The 25,709-nt window shown below is 39.9% G+C and overlaps 2 protein-coding genes across 4 annotated transcripts; both read left to right on the top strand.

Annotated features, from left to right (window-relative positions):
• The first annotated feature begins 230 nt into the window (after window positions 1–230).
• LOC133733480 (uncharacterized) lies at window positions 231–9,366 on the top strand. Of its 3 annotated transcripts, none has more exons than XM_062161110.1 (9): window positions 231–369; window positions 658–750; window positions 1,182–1,416; window positions 1,501–1,703; window positions 1,796–2,237; window positions 2,350–2,709; window positions 2,792–2,970; window positions 3,090–6,350; window positions 6,627–9,366. In XM_062161110.1, exons 3-9 carry the CDS (start codon window positions 1,215–1,217, stop codon window positions 9,198–9,200), a joined length of 7,221 nt encoding a protein of 2,406 aa, XP_062017094.1. In that variant the 5' UTR covers window positions 231–369; window positions 658–750; window positions 1,182–1,214; the 3' UTR covers window positions 9,201–9,366. The 3 variants fall into 3 exon arrangements, with proteins under 3 accessions (XP_062017094.1, XP_062017095.1, XP_062017096.1); XM_062161111.1 differs by having other exon boundaries at window positions 1,149–1,416; XM_062161112.1 differs by lacking the exon at window positions 231–369 and adding an exon at window positions 445–572.
• Window positions 9,367–16,825: 7,459 nt separating this feature from the next.
• Window positions 16,826–19,661, top strand: LOC133731578 (ETHYLENE INSENSITIVE 3-like 3 protein). Its single transcript, XM_062158950.1, has 2 exons — window positions 16,826–17,191; window positions 17,774–19,661. The coding sequence occupies exons 1-2, from the start codon at window positions 17,157–17,159 to the stop codon at window positions 19,551–19,553; spliced, it is 1,815 nt and encodes a 604-aa protein (XP_062014934.1). The 5' UTR covers window positions 16,826–17,156; the 3' UTR covers window positions 19,554–19,661.
• The last annotated feature ends 6,048 nt before the right edge of the window (window positions 19,662–25,709 follow it).

The raw sequence follows: 25,709 nt of genomic DNA, 5'->3' as shown, positions 1-25,709 counted from the left end.
TGAGAATTTAATATAGTATTTGATCCATACGTGGCCGACGTTTTCAATAAACGAAGAAAAGGAATATATAAAAAAGAAGGGAATATCTGATCATTGGGTTGGAAAGTTCTCGGAGTCACCAAGGAAGTTGGGATTTTGGAAGCAAGGCAACAGTTGGGATTTTTTGTCTAGGTATTATTGGAGGCATAGAAGCATCTGGGTATTTAAATAGCACTCCAAATTTTCAAAGATGATGAGATCATCAGCAGTAATAAGATCAGCTTTAGCTTCTTTTGCGTTTGGAGGACCGGCTGATCTGACGTTTCGACATTGTTATATGCCATTTGGCATTCACTGGCAACAACCCCTATTGCCCGTTTCAGCTCTAAGGTGAGTCATTTTCATGGTGATCATCTTTGTGATGTAGGAGCAGCGCACATGGATTAGTTGTATATAAATGTGTAGGTGGGTGTTGGGGAGGAGTTAAAGTTGATGTCTTTGCCATGTTTGATGTTTTGCCTACGAGAGATTACAGTGTGTAATATGTTGGGTATGATGAAAGAGAGTGAAGAAAACGTTTATATGTTAAATAAGTGGGTGAAGATCTTTGCTTTCTTTCGGTATGGTTTCCGTAGTTCCGTATTCGTTTTCTGAAGTAAGGTGATAATGGCATTGCAGGGTCGACTATTTCAGAGAGCACATTGAGTTATTGATCAAGCTGCCGCCTCTGGAAGGCGTAAAGTAGTCCATAATCATTGCATTTCCTCCAAGGTATGTTCTGCTTGTTCATAAAATAGTACTTTTTCACCACATATATGGAATATAATGAGTTCTTTTCAGCATATAGAGACTTTCTGCGTACATTGTTGCTAATCTGCAGAACAAGAGTAAATCGGTCTTATGACGTATAGTAATTACATTCTCTTATGGCCATTCAAGTGTATGAAATCCATGCTTTTGAGTTGTGCCTAGTCCAGTCTTAACTACTTTAAAATCAAAAGAATAGTGACTAATTGAGTTTTCCAGTCCTAGGAAGTAGGCGAATAGCGCAATGTTTACAAAAACCACTCTTTCTTTAAACATATTGCATTAATTTCCGGCTCCATCCATGATTGTTGATGTTATTTTTTTCTCACCCTTTTGCTTCTCATGATCCAACAACAAACTAGAATCAAGTTGAACTCGGTTATTTATCTCAATAGGAACGGCCAGAAGGCCTAATCAGCAAAAAGGATATGGACCCTGGAAAATCAATAGAGGATCAGTTCTCCAACCTGCATCCATGCCTGCCTCTGAACACAAGAATTGGGATAGTAGGCGCTGGTCCAAGTGGTTTGTCAGCTGCTTATGCTCTAGTAAAGCTCGGTTACAGCAATGTGACTGTGTTAGAGAAGTACCATTCTGTTGGTGGCATGTGTGAATCAGTCGATATTGAAGGTAAGAATCACAAAAAAACTGTCTTCTCTGTCTCGTTTTTTATACTATAAATTTTGACTTGATACATATTACCTTTATATGCAGGGAACATTTATGATCTAGGTGGCCAAGTTCTTGCTGCAAACAGTGCCCCTGTCATTTTTCACTTGGCAAAGGAGACTGAGTCTGAACTAGAAGAAATGGACTCCCACAAGCTTGCTCTTATTGACAATGCTACAGGAGAGTATGAAGATATAAAAGTTGCAGATGACTATGTATCTGTGATCTCACTGACCTTAGAACTCCAGGTTAGTTCCTAGTCTTATAGAGTATAGACCCGGTTCTATATCCTGATTTCTCAAGTTTGACAATATTTATATCTTCATTTCACTATTGCTAGGATAAAGTAAAGAACTCAGGCCGAATTGGGATCCATGCTTTGAGTGAATTTGCCTCAGACTCGACTCCATCCTATCTTGAACGTCAAGGATTTAGTTCTGTTCCCAAATCTGTGGCTTATGGATATACTGCTTCTGGCTATGGGTATGTTGAAGACATGCCTTATGCTTACATTCATGAGTTCACCCGAACTTCTATGGCTGGAAAAATCCGCCGTTTTAAAGGTGGATATACAAGTCTTTGGAAGAAGATCAGTAAATCACTCCCAATGGTTCACTGCAATACTGAAGTATTGACAGTCAAACGTTTTTCTGATTATGTTAGTATCGATGTGAAAAAATGTGACAGAGAAGTCCAAAATATGGAGTTTGATAAGATCATTGTCTCTGGTTCATTTCCTTTGAACTATGGAAGAATTTACAGATCACCTTCACATTCTGCAGGTTTGTTTGTTACTCCTGCCGTTTTAGGTTTTATTACTGTCGAAGTAGTTATTTGTTTGTGTCCTTTTTTTTTTTTTTGGTGTGATTTCTAACTAGGAATTCTCAATAGCAGAACATAAAACGGAAGTGATGGATATGGGTGATGTTGAAAAGGAGTTGTTCAGTAAAGTACAGACCATTGACTACTACACAACTGTTTTGAAGGTTAAAGGGATAGAGCATATGCCTATAGGTTTCTATTACTTCAGTGAATACATAAGTAATCCTGCAACAATTGGACATCCAGTCGCAATGCAGAGATTCTTTGCTGACACAGATATTTTCTTATTCTGGTCTTATGGAAATTCTGCCGACATTATGGGACCAACTGTGACAGAACTTGCAATTGAAGCTGTTAAACGTATAGGGGGAGAAGTTAAGGAGGTGGTTCTCCAGCGCCGGTTTAAGTATTTCCCTCATGTTGATAGCCAAGGTATGCCATTGGTTTGGTTTTAGAGATTTACACCATATACCCTGCCAATTAGAGATACTAAATTTTAAATGTTTCAATGCAGCCATGATGAATGGATTTTATAACAAATTGGAGTCTGAACTTCAAGGCGTGAAGAACACTTATTACGTAGGCGGGCTTATGGCTTTTGAGCTTACAGAGAGAAATTCATCATATGCTATGGCTTTAGTCTGCAAGCACTTTGCAAATGACAATCCTTTGCCAAAGCTCCCATATGTTAAGGTAAACCCAATACTCAAAGCCCCATTTTGATAAACTACTAGTTTAAAGTTACTGATATTTGCTTAAAAATTTATGACGAAATCATTGGTTTGGTATAATTTAAACATGTCTATTTTCAGAGTTTGTTTTCTTTCCAAAATGAATTGGAAAGAAGCCCTACAATCTTGGCCGAACTACCAGGAGTGGAGTACCCTAATCTGTCTTCCCTTGATGGCTATCTGAAGCACTGGGGAACTCATAGAGTCACTCAAAACAAGACACTCTATACTTGGATCAATGAAGAAGGGGCAGTTGCTTGCCAGAGGACTTACACAGAACTTAATGCAAATGCTTCTTGCATTGCTCAAAAGATCTTGACATGCCAGAAACCAGTAATCAAGCCTGGCGACAGGGTCCTCCTGGTCCATGTCCCGGGTTTGGACTTCATAGATGCTTTCTTTGGATGCTTAAGAGCTAAAGTCTTGCCAGTCCCAGTTCTACCTCCAGATCCTTTGCAAAGAGGTGGTCAGGCACTTTTGAAGATTGAAAACATTGCCAAATCATGTAATGCAAAGGCAATTCTGTCCACCATTAGTTATCACTGGGCAGTGCAAGCAGGTTCAGTTAAAAATATGATCTCATTGACTGCTAAGAATCAAAAGTCCTCGGCAAGGTGGCCGAATCTTCCTTGGTTACATACAGATTCTTGGGTTAAGAACTCCAAGAGCGGAGTTGTGGAAGCTCTAAAGGATGAATCTGAATCACAGCCAGGTGATGTATGTTTTCTCCAATTCACATCAGGTTCGACTGGCGATGCTAAAGGAGTCATGATAACTCATGGAGGGCTCATTCATAATGTCAAGTTGATGAGAAAGAGATACAAGAGCACCTCAAAAACAGTTCTAGTAAGCTGGCTTCCTCAGTACCACGACATGGGGCTGATCGGAGGACTTTTCACAGCTCTTGTTAGTCGTGGGACTGCAGTTTTGTTTTCACCATTGACATTCATCAGGAATCCACTATTATGGCTCCAAGTCATGAGCAAATATCAGGCTACTCACAGTGCTGGCCCCAACTTTGCCTTTGAGCTAGTAGTTAGAAGGCTAGAGTCTGACAAGACTAGAAAATATGACCTATCTTCCATGAAGTTCCTCATGGTTGCTGCTGAACCTGTTAGGCAGAAAACTCTGAAAAGGTTTGTTGATCTGACTCGTCCTTTCGGCTTAACTCAAGAGGTGATGGCACCTGGCTATGGCTTGGCAGAAAACTGTGTGTTTGTCAGTTGTGCATATGGTGAAGGAAAGCCTATCATGGTAGATTGGCAAGGAAGAGTATGTTGTGGATATGTGAATCCAAATGATGAAGATGTCGACATCAGAATAGTCGATCCAGAGAGCAGTGAGGAGCTCAAAGAAGCGGGAAAAGAAGGAGAAATATGGATCAGTAGTCCCAGTGCTGGAGTTGGGTATTGGGAAAGAGAAGAGCTAAGCAAGAAAACTTTTAAAAACCAGCTTGCTGACAATCCGAGACGTATCTACACTAGGACTGGGGATTTGGGACGCATAATTGACAGCAAACTCTTCATCACTGGAAGAATCAAAGATCTTATCATTGTTGCAGGAAGGAACATTTACTCAGCAGATGTAGAGAAGACAGTGGAGAATGCATCTGAAGTTGTACGTCCGGGTTGTTGTGCAGTCATTTCTGTTCCAGTGGAAATCCTATCAAAAAAAGGAATCTCAGTTCAAGACAACTCTGATCAGGTTGGTTTAGTTGTCATTGCGGAGGTTAGGGATGGAAAACCTGTTGGAAAGGATGTGGTTGAACAAATTCAAGCTCGTGTTGCAGAAGAACATGGGGTCACTGTTGCTACTATCAAGTTGATCAGGCCGAAAACCATTAGTAAAACAACGTCAGGAAAAATCAAAAGATTTGAATGCCTGCAGCAGTTTACTGATGGAACATTGAATATTGTACCAGAGCCACTTTTAACAAAGAGAAGGCTGATTCGGTCCTTCACTACAGGAACATGCAAGGAGGGAAAAACTCCTCGGCCACACCTTGTGAGAAGCACTCCTCCACCAAGCCCCAAAATAAGCAATAAACAGATTGTGGACTTCTTGAAACGATTAGTTTCCGAGCAGACTGGTATTTCAATCAACAAAATCACTGACACTGAAAGTCTAGTGTCTTATGGAATTGACTCCATTGGGGTGGTCAGAGCAGCTCAGAAACTTTCAGACTTCCTTGGTGTGCCAGTAGGAGCTGTGGACATTTTCACTGCAACCTGCATTGCAGACTTGGCAAGCTTCTCGGAGAATCTTTTAGTAAATGCTGAACCTCAAGTGTCCACTCAGCCTCACCTTGTAAGAAGCTCTCCTCCACCAAGCCTCAAAATAGGCAATAAACAGATTGTGGACTTCTTGAAACGGCTAGTTTCCGAGCAGACTGGTATTTCAATCAACAAAATCTCTGACACTGAAAGTTTAGTGTCTTATGGAATTGACTCCATTGGGGTGGTCAGAGCAGCTCAAAAACTTTCAGACTTTCTTGGTGTGCCAGTAGGAGCTGTGGACATTTTCACTGCAACCTGCATTGTCGACTTGGCAAGCTTCTCGGAGAATCTTTTAGTAAATGCTCAACCTCAACTGTCCACTGATCCATCCTATGTTGCACAACCTGAGACTGGTTCTGCTGAGCTTTCGATGGAACTTCCCGAGTCCAATCACTCGATTATCTGGTTATTCCAACTTCTAGCTCTTGTTTACGTTGCGTTCATGCTCTCTCTTCCTGCATATTTATCAGTTTCTACTTTCACAAGTTGTGTCTCAGCCACTCATGCATTGGTAGAAGGTGTTCCCTATCTAGATTATTTGGCCTTGCTGACCTTTGCTCCCCTTGCTTGGATGTTCTGCATATTTTCTACCTGTGTTTCAATTGCATTCTTAGGGAACTCTTTCTTAAAACCAAACTATGCCCTGAACCCTGAAGTCTCCGTCTGGTCAACGGATTTTGTCAAGTGGTGGGCTCTTTACAAGGGTCATGAAGTTGCCTCCAAAGTTTTGGCAGAGCCTCTGCGAGGCACGGTGTTCCTTAAGTATTGGTTTGAGATGCTTGGAGCTAGGATTGGATCCTCAGTTTTACTTGATACAGTTGACATAACAGACCCCTCTCTAGTTTCAATTGGAGATGGAGCTGTGATTGCAGAAGGTGCTTTGATTCAAGGCCATGAAGTGAAGAATGGAGTATTGAGCTTCCTCCCAATAAGAATTGGTCAAAACTCCTCAGTTGGCCCTTACGCTGTTGTCCAGAAGGGAACTATATTGGCAGAAGACAGTGAGCTGATGGCCTTACAAAAAGGTGGAGGCAAGTCTGTTATCAAGGCTAAAAATCATCATAATGTAAGTGCTTTTTATTCTGCATATGCAACTGAACTGTTTAACTTACAATTATGTTTTCGTACTATTATTTTCACTTAGCTTACTACAATTCCTAAAGAATCTCTTTCAAAACAAAAATGACATATTTCTTGTTTACAGAAAGTTCATACTTCATAGACTATATCCATGTTCCATTACTAGACATCCTCATTTATATCTCCAAACAACTTTTAGCTCCCAGTTTTCGTATAAATTCATTTCTAGAGACTTATCTTAACTAAATCTTCAACAATTCAGGGGCTGGCAAAGGTCACAAGCACTGAAACTGAGGCCATTTACCAGTTCTTAGGCATCTATTTGGTTGGGTTCCTCGGCACTCTCTCAGCTTCCATTGTGTATTTAGCCTACATGTGGCTGTCTCAAAAGCCTCCTTCGGTTGAAAAATATGCATTCTTTTGCTTATTTGGGGCCTTTCACTGGATACCTTACGCCATCATTGCTTATGCTACCATGTTTGCTAATGTTCCATCAGACATAATTTACTTCTCCATCTCAGTAGCTGTTGGTTACTTAGCTTATGGCCTAGTACTCAGCTTCCTCACAAGTGGTTTGACTCGTCTTATTTCTAGTAAACAGACAAAGTCAGGCCATCTCAGAACTTGGTTTTGCCACCGAATCACCATTGCTTGCCACCTTAGATTTGCTAAGCTTTTGTCAGGAACAGAAGCCTTCTGCATCTACTTGCGCCTTCTGGGTGCAAAGGTTGGAAAACATTGTTCTATCAGGGCCATCAATCCAGTTTCAGACCCGAAATTGTTATCACTTGGTTCTGGTGTCCATCTTGGTGATTTCAGTCGAATTATTGCTGGGTTTTATTCCTCCAATGGGTTTGTTAGCGGGAAAATTGAGGTGCAAGATAATGCGGTAATTGGGAGCGAAAGCGTAGTCCTTCCTGGCTCAGTTATTCAGAAAGATGTTATTCTTGGAGCACTTTCAGTTGCACCAGTGAATTCAATGCTTCAGGCTGGTGGTGTTTACATTGGTTCTCAAACTCCAATCATGATCAAGAACACCATGCATTCTTTGGATGACCGAATAGAAGAGATGGACATGAAATATAAGAAAATAGTTGGTAACCTTTCTGCAAATTTGGCTGCCACAACTCTGAAGGTCAAATCAAGATACTTCCATAGAATTGGTGTTAGTGGGAAGGGATACTTGAAGATTTATGACAACATCAAAGGGTTGCCGCACCATAACATTTTCTCTCCTGGCAAGAGCTATCCTGTTATAGTCCGGCACAGCAACAGCTTGAGTGCTGATGATGATGCAAGGATTGATGCACGCGGTGCAGCCATCCGAATACTTCAAGGTGAGACTAGTGAGTCCTCACTCCTTGACCTGACACTGAAGACAGGAAAGGCATTCTATGCCCGCACAATTGCAGACTTTGCAACATGGTTAGTGTGTGGACTTCCTGCAAGGGAAGAGTATGTCAAGCGAGCCCCACATGTACGCGATGCAGTGTGGACTTCCCTTCGCCATGCAAACTCGTTCACTGAGCTACATTACTACTCAAACATTTGCAGGTTGTTCCGGTTCACAGATGGACAAGAAATGTATGTCAAGTTCAAGTTGAGGCCTTCCAATGAGAACATTAGTGAAGAATCTGGTAAGGTAGAACCTATTGGCATTCTTCCACCTGATACAGGTGCAATTCCTAGAGATGAGAAGGATACTCGCCCTCTACTTTTCCTTGCCAAAGATTTCCAAAGCCGGGTCAATGAAACTGGAGTTCGTTATATATTCCAGTTACAGGTCAGGCCTGTTCCACATGATGAAGCTACCCGAGACATTGCACTTGACTGCACCAAACCCTGGAATGAGGCTGAGTTCCCATACATTGACGTTGGAGAGATTAACATCAACCACAATATATCTGCAGAAGAATCGGAACAGCTGAATTTCAATCCTTTTGTTAAATGCCAAGAAATAGATGTCATCAGGGCTTCATCATGCTCCCAGAGTGCTTCGATTGACCATGGCCGTTCACTGATCTATGAGATTTGCCAGCACTTACGCAATGGTGAACCCCTGCCAGAGGCTTGGAAAATCTTTGTAGAGCAGTCTGATGTCAAAGTAGACCTTTCTGGTTGTCCAATGGCAGCAGCATTGCAGAAAAAAGATTCACATACCGTGACGCTGGAAAGAACTGTCTTTCAGACTCTATGGGCAACTTTTGCGCAACCTTTTCTGCAAACAGTGTTCCCTCATTTCCTCCTCGCGTTAGTGATCTTCTATCCTTTGAGCTTGGCTCTTCACTTGAAGAATGTGCAGAAACTCCCTCTGCATTGGTTGTTCCCCTTGTTTTGGGTTTGTTCAGGATCTTTGGCTGGGTTAGCTTGTGTTGTTGCAAAATGGGTACTAGTAGGAAAGAAGAAAGAAGGTGAAGCCATACACATGTGGAGCATAGGGGTTTTTTTGGACACTACATGGCAAGCCTTTAGAACCCTAGTTGGGAGCTACTTCATGGAAATGACAAGCGGGTCAGTTCTCTTTGTGTTGTGGATGAGGCTGATGGGTTCAGAGATTGAGTTGGACCAAGGTGCTTATGTGGACAGCATGGGAGCTTTGCTCAACCCTGAAATGGTGGAGATTGAGAGAGGTGGGTGTGTGGGAAGAGAAGCTCTCTTGTTTGGTCACATTTATGAAGGGGATGGGGGCAAGGTTAAGTTCGGAAGGATTACAATTGAAGAAGGTGGATTTGTAGGGAGTAGAGCAATAGCAATGCCAGGAGTGATAGTGGAGAGTGGAGGCAGTCTTAGTGCTCTCTCTCTTGCCATGAAAGAAGAAATTATCAAGTCAAGGTAGCTAGAGAATAGAGAGGATCCTGCTGATATATTGATAATAAATAAAAGGTTGCAATCCTTTGTGGCCTAGCTACATGCCTACATGTACTACAAGGCTGGCTGGAAATTTTGAATAAGTCACTTTATAGAAATAAAAAGATTAGTTCTTGAAAGAATTACAAGTAGAAGTAGTGCTTCTAGCAAATTGGGATAGATGTCTGAAAGCAATGCTTGCTATGAACTGATGAAGTTGCTTGCAGAATGCTTTATGCTTACCACCTTAATGCAAACTAAAATAAAGGATTAATACTGAAAAACCTAAAGTACCAAAAAAAAAAATTAAAATATTAATATATGAGAATATGAGATGCACTCATATCACATCTTAGCACATTTGATAACCTAAAATGGGTATAGAATAAATGAATGAGTCAACTAAAACACATCCTATACATTTACTAACTGTGGATCGAAATGCAAGTGAACTCTACATAAAAAGTTAAAAATTACTAAAAATAACAAAATTTCTCCATTCCTTCAAGAATTCAATAACATGGTGAGAATGAATGTATTTGAATTCCGATACGTACCTTTAGAAATTTATTCTCATCGTTTCATCTTCATTCCATGTAAATAAATAGGCTCTTAGAAGAATTGAATCAAACTGACTAAGCATCCAAATTTCTTTGGTTGGATGCAAATGAGTACGGGAGATCGATGGAGGATGCTTGGCACTGGTCTAGCCATATATCGGAAATGCATACTCTCTTCCACTAGATCGAGCTACAAGCCCATAGAAAACATTATGTTCGAGTTCGCAATAAGCTCATGATAAACAACAAGAAATTGATTTTAATTACTAGTGCCGACCTACTATTGCATGTATCAACTACATGTTAAGAACAAGATATCAATATGAGAATATATGCTCTCTTTTTTTTTCTCGATAGTATCTGAGAATATATGTTGGTGGTGGTACCTCATACATGATTCGACTATGTTGTTATAAATGGAACTATATTAACCATGTTATTCCAAGTACTAGCTAGAGCTTTTAAGTTTTAACCTTACTTGCAAACCATGCACTGATGCACCCAATATGATCCAAAATATATATGTTGCCATTATCGTCTTATGAAAATGACACTAATTAATTTATTAAGTTACACAGTCGGCGCATCGATCGTTAACTTCTCTTATAGATCGACCTCGCAATTAACTGATTAAGTTCCTCCTCATTCATTTCCTTAATCTATATGCTATAATATGTACTCAATGCCTTCTATCAAAGGGACATCTTTTCCAAAGTCGGAAGGGCATCTATATCTATAGGAAACAATTTGCATGATGATGTTGATGGATCGAATAAAACACTCGAATCAACTTGGACAACGCATGATTAATTTTAAACTAAGATCTCGATTTCATCTTATCAAGAGTTGTAAACCTTTGTTTTTTTTTTTTTTTTTTTGATCATATCAACAACTAGTCTTTTGTGAGTCGAACTCACTCATAACCTCCCACTTATAAAGGGGAGACTTATGCCACTAGACCAAATGGTACTGGGCTGTAAACCTTTGTTGTTGTTAAAAATAAAAAAGCAAAAAATACAAAAAATCTAGAGTTTTTCACAACATAACAGTCGAACTCTATTTATAGTAATGGATACAAGTAATGGTTTTCTCGGCTTCAATTCTAATATGAAGCACTGTCTTGACTTAAATTTTAGTAAGTAGGTCCTTAGTTACTGTGGTAAACCAGTGTGTGAGGAGATTAACCCCAGCTTAATTTTAAAGGGAAAAGAATTAGAAGACCTAATCAACAATAAAAACAACACTATTCTGATGTAGGAAAAGTCTACGACAGGTATTTTTTTTTGACTTTGTCAAGGGGAACCCAAAGGCTTTCTAGGCCCAAGATAAACCCCTTCGGCGCATGTGAAATGCTCCAACTGTGCATTGCAGCACAGTGCCTCGCCACTTTGACAGCTTCGGAGTTCGAACCTAGGTTGGGGAGCACACCCAACTAGGCAAGAACCACTACGACAGGTATAGTACTACTCCATATTGGAGGCCATTTTTAAGTGGGTATAGTACTACTCCATATTGGAGCGCCCGTTCGATATCATTTTGCAATATTGTTTTTTGTTTTACGAATTCAAAAATTTATGTAATTTGCTTTCGGTGCATTAAATTTGAAAAACAAGGAAAATAAATTTTAGGAAACAATTCAGGAACTATGAATAAATATGGGAAATGACTTTTTGACTTTTTCATTGTTTCCTGAAAACAACCTGCCCTGTAATTAGAGAAAGTGATTTATTTTTTTTTACTTTTAAGCACATAGATCCACAAACTCTTCTCCTCTCTTTTGATCTTTCTCTATTTCTTTCCCACAATTTCCATTGAGACTTATCCTCTCTTCTCATTATCTCATCTACTTTATCTGCTGTTTGAACTTTCTTCTTCCCCGTCTTTTTCCATTAATTCAAACTTGCAGAATCATGCAGTAGAGACGAAGGAAGGATTTAGAAAATCCCTCTTTCACTTGTCAGATCTAATTTATACGGATGATTTAGGGTGAAAGCTTCGGTATTTTATGCTTCAATATAATTGGATTATCTCATGGGCAAGAGGAATTAACAACTAAGGTTGAGACATTTGATTGAATTATCTTTTTGAACTAAAGATTCAAGAGCTTGCAACTTCATATGATATATTTTTCTCATAACAACCAATAAATGATTCATAATCAATACATACAAAATAGTCAATCTTTCATGATTACTGAGGAAAAACTAAACTGAGTGCTATAGATATGTTTTTTTTTTTTTAAATGATAGATATATTATGTTATTTCATTGCACCGATAGATCCTTCGAACGCTTGATCATCTCAAAAAAATAAAATAAATAAAAATAATAATAATCCTTGGAATGCAAGAAAATTAGGAAAGGAATATTAGGGCTGTTAATGGGTCGTGTCAGGTTGGGTTCGTGTCGCAAGAGACCAATTCAAACCCAACTCATTTAATAATCGGTCAAATATTTAAACCCAAACCCAACCTATTTATTATACGGGTTACCCGTTTCCAACCCCCTTAACCAATTTAATAAATAGGTCGTGTCGTGTTAGACAAAATGACCCATTTAAGGGTTAATAATGCGACCCATTTAACTAAAAAATGGATAAATTGATTAAATTCACTAAAAACTCCACAAGACGAAGAATATAAATAATTATATATAATTCATAAATAATTAAATCCAATAATTATAAAGCAAAATATTTCAAATTGTCTAATTCTATGATCAAATACTCCCAACGTCCAAAATTTCAAGAAGTATAGCATAATCGGGTTAGACGGGTTCACTTCGTGTTGGCGGGTTGATCCATGGCCGACCCATTTATTAAATGGGTCATGGCGGGTTGACCCACGGCCGACCCGCTTTTTAATCGTGCGAGTTCAACACTTCAACTCGCTTTATTTTGTGCGGGTTTCGAGTCGTGTCGGAATTGATAGCCCTACTCTCGATAGGGGAACCATAAACCATGTCTAGCTCAAACACATGCACTAAGCATTGCCATAACGATGATGCAAAAGAACATTCAAAGTGTGGAATCCAATTTCTTATTTCGTCTCAAATACCATTTCATCAAAAAAAAAAAATAGAAGTGTGTGTGTGTGTGTGTGTGTGTGTGTACAGTCTGGCTACGGTAAGGACGTCCGTACCTAAGCTTAGGTACAGATTTCCTGTTTTTCCTCACTTTCCGATCACATATTCACATCTTAACCGTTCAGTTTTTAGGTCCTAATGTATAGATTACTTCTGCAAAATTTCAGCCAAATTGATAATCGTTACGGCATCCAAAACTACAATTTTGCAGAAGTGATCTATACATTAGGACCTAAAAACTGAACGGTTAAGATGTGAATATGTGATCGGAAAGTGGGGAAAAAATGGAAATCTGTACCTAAGCCTTAGGTACAGACGTCCTTACCTAAGAAAAATCATATATATATATATATATATATATATATATATATATATATACAGCCCTTCTTGGCTGCAGATATCCGCACCTAAGCAAAAGGTGCGGATTTCCAGTTTTTCCCCACTTTCTGATCATATTTTCACATCTTAACCGTTCAGTTTTTAGATCCTAATGTATAGATCACTTCTGAAAATTTTCAGCCAATTTGATGATCGTTAAGGCATCCAAAACTGAAATTTACCATTATAAACACGAACGGTTCCGGTTTGACAGATTCGGTTCGTTCATGTAAATTGCAGTTTTGGATGCCTTAACGATCATCAAATTGGCTGAAATTTTGTAGAGATGATCTATACATTAGGATCTAAAAACTGAACGATTAAGATGTGAAAATATGATCGGAAAGTGGGTAAAAATGGGAAATCCGTACTTTTTGCTTAGGGCAAGGTTGTGTATATATATATATATAGGAAGCCGTTCGGAAGCGGACGTTCGCACTATCTCTAAAATGCGAACGTCGATGCTTCTATTCCGCTGAGGCAGCGACGGTGCCCCGCCGCTTGCCGGAAGGAGGCCAGGGGTCGGACGGACCAGTCTGCAGTCGAGTGGAGTCGCCGGCAACCAGGTTGCAGTGCAGCCCAGAACCTTGTAGTTGTAGGTGAGGTCGCTACCCAGAACCTTCAACCTCGATCTCCTCCGACCTCGATCGCTGCCCAGAAGCTGTCTGGGATGCCTCCGGCCTCCGTCCGGCAAGCCCCGCGCTGCCTGAAAGCGTCAACGTCTGCACTTTAGCGATAGTGCGGACGTCCGCCTGTGTATATATATTATCTTTGTCTTTTTTCAAAAGAAAATCTAAAATGTGTCTTCAATCATCATTCTTTTACGAGAGCATTTTATTTGATACGGAGGGTGGCTGGAACCCTTAACGTGCAAGAAGCAGAGGGTCAAACTTTGTGCACATTGTCAGACATCGGAGACGTTGACAGAGTGAACTGCAGTGGTCAATGGAGTTTCAATTGGGCTCTACTAATCACCAATGATTATGATGGTTTATCACTAATTTCAAAAATTCCATTATATCACATATGGATCTCGGTTTGTATTCATGGTCTTCCTCCAGCTTATGCAACGCTCTCCACGGTGGCATTGATCGGAGAGACATTAGGAAAGATTTTGGACATTGAGCGGCAAAGGTTGCGGGAGGGCAAAATCTGAGTTCAAGTGGAGATGTGTTTAACAAAACCTGCAATCCGACGAAGCAAATCACAAAGCTGGGTTGCCGGGTTACCATAGAATCTGGTTAGCCTAACCACTCCTTCATCCCATTGGACTTCTGCATCAATATGGCCCAAAGATAAGCCTACTACCCTAACCACCATATTTTTCTTCCAGCACATTGCCAAACCCCCTCCTTGTTTTCCTACTTTTCCAACTGTAAAACAACCACCGAAACCCAAATCATAGCATATATCAACCATCTCCTGCTTCTTTTTCTTGGTTTCCATCAAGAAAACCACATCGGGGTCTTGCGCTCTGATTAACTTCTTCAGAGCTCTGAATGTGTGCGGGTTCCCCAATCCCCGCACATTCCATGCCACACTTATCATTTCTCGTGATGGGCTCGATCCCCAGAGCCCATCACAGTTTTAGCAGAAAAGAAATTTTCAGAAATACCTCGGAGAGGCATTGTTCCCATTCCGATTACGACTACTTCCACCAACGTGAAAACCCCTGCCTCCACGCTTACTACCGCTGCCACCACGCCTTCCAAAAGCAAATCCAAAAGGCATCACGCAGATTAAAGTTAGAATTCTAGCATTGAGTAAAGAGCCACTAATCAATCATATTATATATGAATATGCATAATGCGTTTAGAATCGAACAAGATAGTACCTCAAATGGCATGGGGTGACCTAGCATTGAGTAAAGAGCCACTAATCATTCATATTATATATGAATATGCATAATGCGTTTAGAATCGAACAAGATTGTACCTCAAATGGCATGGGGTGACCTCAGCCATTAGGACTTCTGTCCAATTATCTCCAACGGTGAAAGTGACTGAAGGACAGTGGTGACTTTTCAAGAATAAATTTTAGCACCACCATCATTTTCCAGCTAGCAATACACGTATAATTATTACAAAACATTTGTTAAGGAAACACTGTACAAATTATTTACGAAAATTTCATCATATTTTCAAGATTAGGTCCTCTCATTTTCTCTCTCTTGATTTCTCTTATTACAAATATACAATTTCCATAACTAAAAACCCATTTGCTGTCTTAAATGACCAGATACAATGCATCTATTCTCAATAGAGATATAATGTATGTATGTAATGACCAGATTCAATGAATCCGGTAATTTAAATTTGTAATAATTTTGTACAATGAATATTTTGAAATTATCTTTATTTTCTTTTTCTTTCCATAGACAAATCAAACGAATTCATGTATGACATAACAGTTCCAATACAAAAAGAGAACGAAATGATTTTTTCCTTAAAAATTCAAACTTTGGTCAAACACCCTTTATCTATCATGTAATCCATCATTGCCCCTAGATAGTGTGTTCCTATACAACAAAGAACAATTCTTAGGTTCACCTCTATTGTCGATTAACATATTTTTACGTAATAATTTTATAATCCAACGGTCCATATCTTAAATTAGCATTTAAAGATCATATCTGTAAAAAATTAATCGAATCGGCAATCGTTTAATTATCTAATTGAACCAAACAAATGGATGGTTCTAACAACACTTATTACTATTATGATGAACCGTCCATGTATTTCATAGAAATGAATAACTAAAAGGTCTTCAATTTGATTGATTTTTTACAGAGCTAATCTTTGTATTACGTTATACAACATGAATGGTTGGATTATAAATTTATTATGTAAAAGTATGTTAATCAACAATAGAGGTGAATATGTTAGTTCACCCTAGGGGTGAACCTAAGAATTGTTCTACAACAAATGCAAGTGGTACATCCATTAACTGATGCACAACAAAACGTTTGAGCACTTTTGTTTTAACATCACTTAATCTCTATGCAGTCTATGCTTAATAACATTAACGGTAAACGTAGCTTTTCTCTTCATGAATGATATGATACATTGTCTAAACAAAACGATAATGACGATTTTTTACCTTAAAAACTCCAAATTTTGGTCAAATACAATCCATCATTGTACGCGGATGCAACACATCGAAGCACTACATCCGTCAAGTGAAGCACAACAAAACGTTCAAGCACTTTAGTTTAACCATCGAAATCACCAAATCGCTATGTCTAGTAACATTGACGGTTAACAAAGTTTTTCTCTTTTAAGAATAAGATACACGTACACTTTCTTTATAAATCTTAGAAAAAATCAAAGCCCCGAATTAACAACACAATCGCTATGTCTAGTAACATTGACGGTTAACGAAGCTGATCTCTTTTAAGAATAATCAAAGCGCGAAATAACAAGTCTCGAACTAACAAGACGTGAATTAACAAATACAAAATCGTAATTTCAAAATTTTAGTTAAGGGTGGGTTTTGACATTTCAAGAAATCGAGGGGAGGCGAGTGAAATTAAACAAAATCATCGTCGAATCCAGTCCACACAAAATGAAAACCATATATAATAGGCCGCGATGCAGGAGAACGCGCCTCCGTGTTGGCAAACTCAGAGAGGTGTTCTGATCCATTTTGATTATGGCCGCCTAGCAATTCACATAGAATCTTCCCATCTTTGCCTTCTCCGTCTAAAAAGTTTCAACCTTTCTTTCTCCTCTCTATTAATTTTGGCATTGAATTTACAGCCCCAATTTTTTTTTTTCCAAGTAAAAACCCTTTACGGGTTTAAATTCCCAATATTGTCTTCCTCTTCTTCTTCTGCTTCTTGTCTCAGACAATTCAGTGATAGAGAATCAGAAAAGCCCAAATCTTTTTCAGGGTTTGGTATCCCTGCATGCAGATTAGGATTAAATGGGGGACCTTGGAGAGGTTGGACCTGAAATTAGGTAAGAATTTTGTGTGCCCACTACTTCAATTTTATTGGGTTTTCACTGTTTTATCAATAGCTTGAATATTCTTGTTGAGTCATTTCATTCATGGTCTTTTGGGATTGATTGGATGTTTGTGGGTTTTGTTAATTTTCAATTTTTATGAACTGATTCTGGGGTGTTGTTTCAATTATTGGAATTGGGGGTGCTGGTTTTTGCTTGTGTATTCATGTTATGGGATTCTGATTTTTTGTTTGATATATTAGTTTCAGTTATTGTAATCTAGATCATTTTGGAATCATAGATATGGCTTTTGTTTGAAGGGTTGTTTTTTGTGTCTGAGAATTGTTGGTTTTTTAGTTTTATCAATTCAATTCCCATTTTTGTTTGGCTGCTGAGAAGGTAGGAATGAAGGGTTTTTAGTTGTTTTGTGTTGGTTGTTTGAGCCAAATGGAGCGAAAGCTTTTGCTTTTCTGAGTGAATGTCAGCTCAGCTGCTAAGAATTTGTCGCAACAATCTTCTCAGCAGCTAAACAGTGGGGTTAATGCAATATTATTGATGGGAGCATTGTCTGATTGTTGTTCTCCCATTTGGTGACAGTTCGGATATAGAAGAAGACTTGAGGTGTGATAATTTAGTGGAGAAAGATGTCAGTGACGAGGAGATTGATCCGGAAGAGCTGGAGAGACGGATGTGGAAGGATAGAATCAAACTCAAAAGGATCAAAGAAAAACAGAAAATTGAGGCTCAACAAGCTGCGGAAAGGCAGAAGCCCAAACAGACCACTGATCAGGCTCGAAGGAAGAAAATGTCAAGAGCACAAGATGGAATTCTAAAGTATATGTTGAAGCTGATGGAAGTGTGTCAAGCTCGTGGATTTGTGTATGGTATCATTCCTGAGAAGGGCAAGCCAGTAAGCGGTGCTTCTGATAACATCAGAGCATGGTGGAAAGAAAAAGTGAAGTTTGATAAGAATGGCCCTGCAGCCATAGACAAGTATGAAGCAGAGATTCTTGCCATGACTGATGCAGACAATAACCGAAATGGTAATTCCCAGACCATCCTCCAAGATCTACAAGATGCAACTCTTGGTTCTCTACTATCTTCATTGATGCAACATTGCGACCCCCCTCAAAGGAAGTATCCATTAGAAAAGGCAGTTCCGCCTCCTTGGTGGCCGACAGGAAATGAAGATTGGTGGATGAAATCAGGGTTACCCTGTGGTCAGAGTCCTCCTTATAAGAAGCCACATGACTTAAAGAAGATGTGGAAAGTTGGGGTGTTAACAGCTGTGATAAAGCACATGTCCCCTGATATTGCAAAGATAAGGCGGCATGTCCGTCAGTCAAAATGCTTACAGGATAAGATGACAGCAAAGGAGAGTGCAATTTGGTTGGGGGTTCTAAGTCGAGAAGAAGCCCTCATTCGACAACCCAGTAGCGATAATGGGACATCTGGCATAACTGAGATGCCACGTCGTGGCCGCGGTGAAAAGCATGCTACTGCTAGTAGTAACAGTGATTATGATGTTGATGGTACTGATAAGGAGCTAATCGATGCAGGATCTGTTTCATCCAAAGATGACAGGAGGACTGAGCTGATGGATGTAGAGCCATCTAGCAATCTACACAGTAGTACTCCTACTAATCATGTCCAAGATAAAGAGAGAGGTGAAAAGCGAAGAAAGAGAAAAAGGGCTCCTGTAAGACCAAGCTCTGATGATAAACTTCCTGCACCAAGTCACAATGAGCCTTTGCATGTTGAACCATTAAATGCTTTGCCTGATATAAACCACACTGATGCACAGATTGGATTTCCAATTCATGAAAATCAACAGGAAAATGTTTCAGTCACAACTTTACGGCCACCAGAGCAAGATCTTGATGTCCAAGCATTACCGGCGTCTGAGTTTAACTACTATGCTGATGTACCTCCTGACGGTGTAACTGCGACGACACAGGGCATGCATGTGGGTGGAACACCGCTGCTTTATCATGGGATGCAAAGTGCTGAGATGCATCATGGAAATATGTATAACCTTTATAATCCATCAGCAGAATATGTGCCCGGTCATGATAGGCAGCAGTCTCAGATTGGCATGAATGAACTGCAAATTGGACCAGCAGATGTTGTCCCTTTACAAACTATAAGAAATGGAAATGAGATTACTGGAGGAGATATGCCATTCTATGCAAAAGACCCATTTCAGAGTGAGCAAGACAGAACAGTAGATGCTAACTTTGGCTCTCCAATTGACAGCCTGTCATTAGATTATGGGGGACTATTTAACAGCCCATTCCGACTTGACCTTGGAATTGAGGGCACTGGTTCATTAGATGACCTGAATGTGGATGAAATGATGGCATACTTTGCAGCATAAGTTGTCAGATTTGAAGCCACATAGCTTAGATAGTAAGACATATTTCTCTCTTATATGCTACCTTATTTATAAATTGTGTCAGAATTTGATCAAGATTCTTTTTTCTTTTCTTTTTTTCCTTGAGAACTTCAAAATGTTGCATTAATGGCCCCCCTGGGATAGAGTCTGTTGCCGGAAGTTATGATTTTAGTATTTTGTAGAACTCATCATTTTGCTAACTAAGTGAAGGGAATGATGGGATTTCGTGTTATAGTTTCCTTTCACTTATCTTCAATAAGAATGAAAACCCTGGGGTTCATGTAAATAGTCAATTTTTTAGGCTGGATAAATGTCAAGGGTATGATTATTTGCTCATTTCTTTGGTCAAGATGTCTAATAGATATCCTCAGTGATGTTTGTGCTCTCTTGCATTAACAGTGCATACTGCACCTAATTTCTCATTTTTCCTATAATTTCTTTATCAATTCCATTTGCTGCCAATCTTTATCCTCAGACTGACTTCTTTTATATGAATGGTACTTGCTGTGATTATGTTGCAGTATCTTGCCAGAACAAATTGAACCTATTTTCTTAACACCTAGTTAGTTGAGGACAAGATCTACCATCCGATCTGCTTATACTCCATCCATGGTTCTATTCTATCCCCTTGATTTTGACTGAATTCTGTTAGAAATAGATGGTTAATTGGTTAAAGATGATTTTTAGAAATAGGTGATGGCACGTTCTGCATTTTTACTGTTTGCAGAGTCCAACTAATGCTTCGTTATGAGCCCAAATCAGGCTTGTGCATGAAGATCTTGAATCTTGATATTGTTCTTAAGTGCCCTAATGACTCTGGCAAGGGCAATACTGAATCACTTGAGCAGAACTGAACTAGGTCAGCAAGGTTGGTGTATGGCCCTAAGTGGCCACAAAATCCCTTTCCACCTGTAAACTAATTTTCATGACATACACCTACCTTCGAAAAGCAATAGACCGAAAATCGATTTGCTGGTAAGTTTCCTTCTAAGTTCAGCTGATGATAAGACGGATCATGGGATTTGGACTTAACAAACCTCGGTTCAAAGAGAGAGATGAAGTATGAGAGAGCAGATATGAAATTTTAGCTTTGACAAACTCTATCATGGTGAAGGAGAAATCGACCAGACTCGGATTCGGTTTTAGTGTATTTTGGGACCAATCCGACCAGTTGGATTCATTACTATTCCGAGGACTGGTCGGTCCGATTTGGCCGTGATTCCCGCCCCATTTTGGCCGGTCTTTGCTCGGTTGTTGGTTCTTGACAGCCTCATTCTGAAACAAACTCTCTTCAAAAGAAACAAAATTTCTGTTTGCACCATAATTAGTTCATTGTTATAAGGTTGTTATTGTAATCTAATCTCAAAGACAATGATTCTCTCCGCAAAGTGATGTGGAATCATTGGTGACAAAGTGGCTACGTTGTCTTGAAACAGACACAGAGCCCAGCAGAGCATCCTCTGCACTCTGCAGACTCTCAGTCCTGTCCTTCATCCCCTCCTCTCCTCCAATCCCACCACGCCACTTGTCACTCCTGTCTTTTACGCCGCAAGCTCTCCGTACGAGGATGTCTTTCTCGACACCTGGCCAACCCATAGAGGCATAGAGCTTTCACCACCTCCAAACTGTCCAGTCCTCAAATGACGACTTTGCCCCGTCGTTTCTCACCGTTTTGGAACTATGCGGGGGTGAGTTTGGTATTTCCAAACCCATTGGCTCTCATATCAGGGGTTGATTCAGACGACGTACCCACTCCCTCGCTTTCACTATTTGTGTCTTGTGTCACTTGTGAGCTGGTGGCTTTAATTTTTTTTGGGGATCAACAAAATCAAAATGGGGCATAGCAAGCTAGCTCTTAACTGGGTTTCAATCTTGGTTCTTGTTCTATTGGTGGCTTCAATCCCATTTGTCCAATCTTCTCGCACCTGTAAGCTTCTCTCTTCTCCCTCCATCTTTATCTATCTCTCTGTTTCTCTCTCTTAAGATTTTTAGAGTGTAACTGAAGGTTTCTGGCTACCCCCAATTTCAGGTCTCCAAGTAAGAACAACAACCATCTCAGAAAACAGAGGAACACAGGTAAAAAGAAACTTAAACGGCTCTCAAAGTTCTCATCTTTTTTGAATTTTACTGTCAAAGTTGTCACCTTTTTCACATTTTCAACAGCCCTTTCCTGTTCTTCATCCTGTTGTAGAGATTTAAACTACCCATTTGCGTGTATCCTGGATTTTTTTTTTTTTTTTCACTTCTAAAAACAAACACTGCAGAAAACAGAGGCCCATAAGAATATAAGCTTAAATGGCTCTCAAAGTTAACAACTTTTGGATTTCAAAAGAACCCATTTTAACTTTACATCTTCTTGCAGAGATTTACACTACCCTTTTGTATGGTTTCTACAGTTCTTTCTTTTAACAAGTTCAAAATTGGGCCCTCTTATTTTCTGAAAGTAGACATTGCAGAAAACAGAGGCATAAGCCTAACCTAGTCTAAAAATTTCGTCTTTTTTGAGTTTTGAAGAACCCATTTTTTGCATCTTCTTGTAGAGATATAAATCACCCATTTGTAGACTTTTGTCCTTGTATAGGTCCATGATTGAATCGGGTATCTGCTATTTTCTAAAAATGTCTCACTTTTCAAATTAGGGGATTCAAATCAAGGAGGCTGATAAAGCATTTGGGAATGGAGCTAAGGTTCTCGGCAGTGTGGAAAACTCAGAGAGGCTAGTTCCAACTGGACCTGACCCCCTTCACCATAACAACAACCCCATTAAACCCTAAAGCTGGCTAGCTACCTCTCTCTATTTTGGATCTCTGTTTTGGCTGAATGTTAGGTTAATCACTTTAATGGGTTTGAAAGATGAGCTTTTTTCTCTGGCCAGAAAAGCAAAAGATTGGTGGGGTTTTCACCTTGTATAGGAAGGGTTAGTTTTGCCTAGTGATTTTACCTAGATTGCTAATATGGATGTCTCTAATTTCTGCCTGTATTAGTGTATTTACAATCTTAGCCAATGTGATACATGATGCTTAGCTTTTGAAATTGACAATCTATCAGCTTGTGCTTTTTTTATTTTTCTTTTTCTTTAAACTCCATTGTGATTGATTATATGAGGAGCTGAAAAGGACAAGAAGAACTAGAAATTTATATGCTTTTGGCAATTTTGATGGAGTGGAATCATGGCACAAGAAAGTCCATCATGGTAATAGCTGTCTGTTTTCATATGTATACCAAATTTAGTTCAAGAAGATTGGCTTGTTATAACACCTTGCACTTGCAAGTGTGAAGCATCCAAAGTCCCAACAACAGTTCTCTACTAGTGTTCTACATGTCAAAATCTTTTCAACTTAATATTTCTTCTAAGATCTGAATGTCAATAATGGTAGGAAAAGATTTTAAATATACCTCATGTATATGTAATAGCTTGTTAAAGGTGGATGCATTATGTAAATTTAGATACTTTGTAGAGTTGAGAGATTATTAAAAAGTTAAAGAATTTGCTCAAAATGACAATAAGTGGCTGATTGTTTGAGTTTACATCTTAGAATTGTTGAGAGATGATTAAAAAGTTAAGAATTTGTCCAAAAGGACAAAAGTGGAGATTGTTTGAGTTTACATCTTAGAATTGTTGAGAGATGATTAATTTGCCCAAAAGGACGAAAGTGGAGATTGTTTGAGTTTACATCTTAGAATTGTTTTTTTTGATAAAAGGATAGCTTCATTAACTAAAGGCCAGAAGGCACATACATTAGATGCTGTCTCATACCTAAAATCTAGATGGCACAAGCTGCCAAGCAAAAGACAAGTACCTTCACTGTTAACACATATGCTCACTTAATGAGCCTAAATCACAAGAAATCAAATTCTCACTACTAACCCCCTTTGAAAAGAAAACCTAGCCGCCTAGAGACCTCAATTGGTGTACAACTAAGTAGACTGAGAAGAAAGTAATAAGGAACCCAATTTCCAGTAGTAGGCAAGAGGACCAGGAAAGCCTAAAACTTTCCTAAGCCCTTATCTCGAGAATCCTCCGTCATTACCACTCTAGAGGATTCGCTAGAGGCATGAAAGTGCGTAATTCCCTAACAACTTAGAGAGTGCAAACCTAGGGTTCTAGAACAAGGTGAAAAATAAAAATAAAACTAAAGAAAAGTCCAACTAGCCCAAAGAACAAAACAGACCCTAGGCCCAACAGCTGGCCCAGCTCATTCCACCTCCACCTCCCTACGCTCAGAACGACGCGCACACACCGCAAGCAGCCATCGCCTCCACGCCATGCCGCAATCATATCAATGCCCAGCTTCCAGGAACCCCGCCAACAACACGCTGCCACCACTGAGAGGCCAGCAGCTAACCCCGAAAGCACCAGACCGATCCAAAGCGGAAACTGAGCCCTGATGCCCCAGAAAGATCAACTGCACCCGGTCAATGACGCTGCGCCGCCGCCTGGATCCAAAGCCAGCTCGATCCGCCCCTTGAACGGGAAACCCACGACTGCCCAAGCCACAGAGAGGCTTCAAACCAAAACGAAAACCAGATCCCGTTGTCGACTTCGGGTTACTGCAAATCCTAGAAGCCAGAGAACCATAGACCACCATCACCCGTCCGGCAGCCTCCCAACGACAACGAGGCAAGCCTCATGCCGATGATGAACGCCGCTGGACGAGAGGAACTTGGCTAAATCTCGACCAAACTTGTGTGCTGCGGCGTCTAGGGTTTTAGAATTTCAACCTTACGCTTATAATGAAGAAATTAATTTACATCTTAGAATTGTTGGAAACAAATAAGTGTTTAAAACAAATCTTGAGTTATTTTTGCAAGATGTTGTAACATCCTAATTTACATCTCTTCAAATTAACGTCGGGATGAATTCAATGTCTTAACTACTATCTCACCAAATTAAGCATATTATAAATACACTGCAACTTATGTTGTGAGTTGAGCTGACCTCAACTAGGGGTTATTGGTTGTAATTATTTTTGCTCAATCGAAAAAAAAAATCTTATAATTTACATATTTACGGTATAATAATGTGTTTAGTTTTTAATAATTATCAAGCCATGAAAACACATGCCAGAGTTGAACAGGACTTACATAAGAAAACTCCGGGACAAACCGGATACCCCTATCTAAGCCACAGGTGAACTCATTCGATTCTAAAGGGACGCTCGCTGAACAACAAGCCTAATCTATGCAAGACTAATCTCGCTTTCTAAGGAATAAATATTCATCTAGTCTAATCTGCCAATCACTCGATTGTGGTACAAATATCAACTAGAAACGTCTTAGAAAAGCTTATAGAAATTACCCCTACTGCAACAGGCTCGCGTCCAGAATGTCTTGTTTTGTTGAAAACCCTAGACATGTACCTTCTCCGTCCCCTGGGGGTCGGAGCTAGTACCTGCATCAGGCTCTTCAACATCCAACAACCTCGGCATCAGGTTGATCCTCTTGCTTTCTTTATTCCAACTACCCCTAGGCCGACCCTTCTTCTTTGGAGTCTTCCCAACAGTCACCGGGACCTCCACAAGTTCACCAAGATGAAACTCATGGGGTATCTCCGCCAAGGTTGGTTTTTGCCGCTTCTCCATATGCCACTCACCCTGGCACCATTTGCGAGTCCCCAAAATTTTGGGATAAACAACATCAGTCCCTGGCCCATTTGCAACTAGCCCATGTACAGCTGGTCCCTGTGCAGCTGGCCCCTGTGCAGCTGGCTCACCACCCAGGCCCAAAGTCAACTCAACCTCCCCTTCAGGCCCACTGCCACCCGGCCCAACAGGAAATCCTAACTTCAAACCTAGGTTTCCCGCCGAAAATCCTGGGGCAGCCGCAGGCTCCACAGCAGATCCCGACGTCACCGACCCAGTCGCCCTAGCTTCCTCCGACCAGCCCTCCGGACCCAGCCCAACCTCCAGCAGCTCTTCAGACCGGCCGGGCGACTCAATTCCGGCCACATCAACAGCCACCAACGCTGTTGCCAACACTGGAGGAGTGCAGCCCGACCCATCATCAACCTTATTCAAAAAAAAAAAAAAATGTGTTTAGTTTAGTGTGCAAATTGCGGTATTACAGATTGTGGTACATGGCACATGATTATTTCGGAAACTGTTGTGTTAACTAGCAAATTTAGTAACAAGCTATAGG

The sequence above is a fragment of the Rosa rugosa genome, chromosome 2 (genome assembly GCF_958449725.1).
Source record: "Rosa rugosa chromosome 2, drRosRugo1.1, whole genome shotgun sequence".
NCBI classification, from domain to species: domain Eukaryota; kingdom Viridiplantae; phylum Streptophyta; class Magnoliopsida; order Rosales; family Rosaceae; genus Rosa; species Rosa rugosa.
Note: the sequence above shows the minus strand (reverse complement) of the source record. Positions and strands in the feature narration are given on the sequence as shown.

Excerpts from the sequence above, each read along its gene's own strand:
- LOC133733480 (XM_062161110.1), top strand. The coding sequence starts at position 1,215 with ATGGACCCTGGAAAATCAATAGAGGATCAGTTCTCCAACCTGCATCCA. Across the intron at positions 1,704-1,795 it reads CACTGACCTTAGAACTCCAG|GATAAAGTAAAGAACTCAGG; the intron begins GTTAGTTCCTAG and ends CACTATTGCTAG. Across the intron at positions 2,710-2,791 it reads CCCTCATGTTGATAGCCAAG|CCATGATGAATGGATTTTAT; the intron begins GTATGCCATTGG and ends GTTTCAATGCAG.
- LOC133731578 (XM_062158950.1), top strand. The coding sequence starts at position 17,157 with ATGGGGGACCTTGGAGAGGTTGGACCTGAAATTAG. Across the intron at positions 17,192-17,773 it reads GAGGTTGGACCTGAAATTAG|TTCGGATATAGAAGAAGACT; the intron begins GTAAGAATTTTG and ends ATTTGGTGACAG.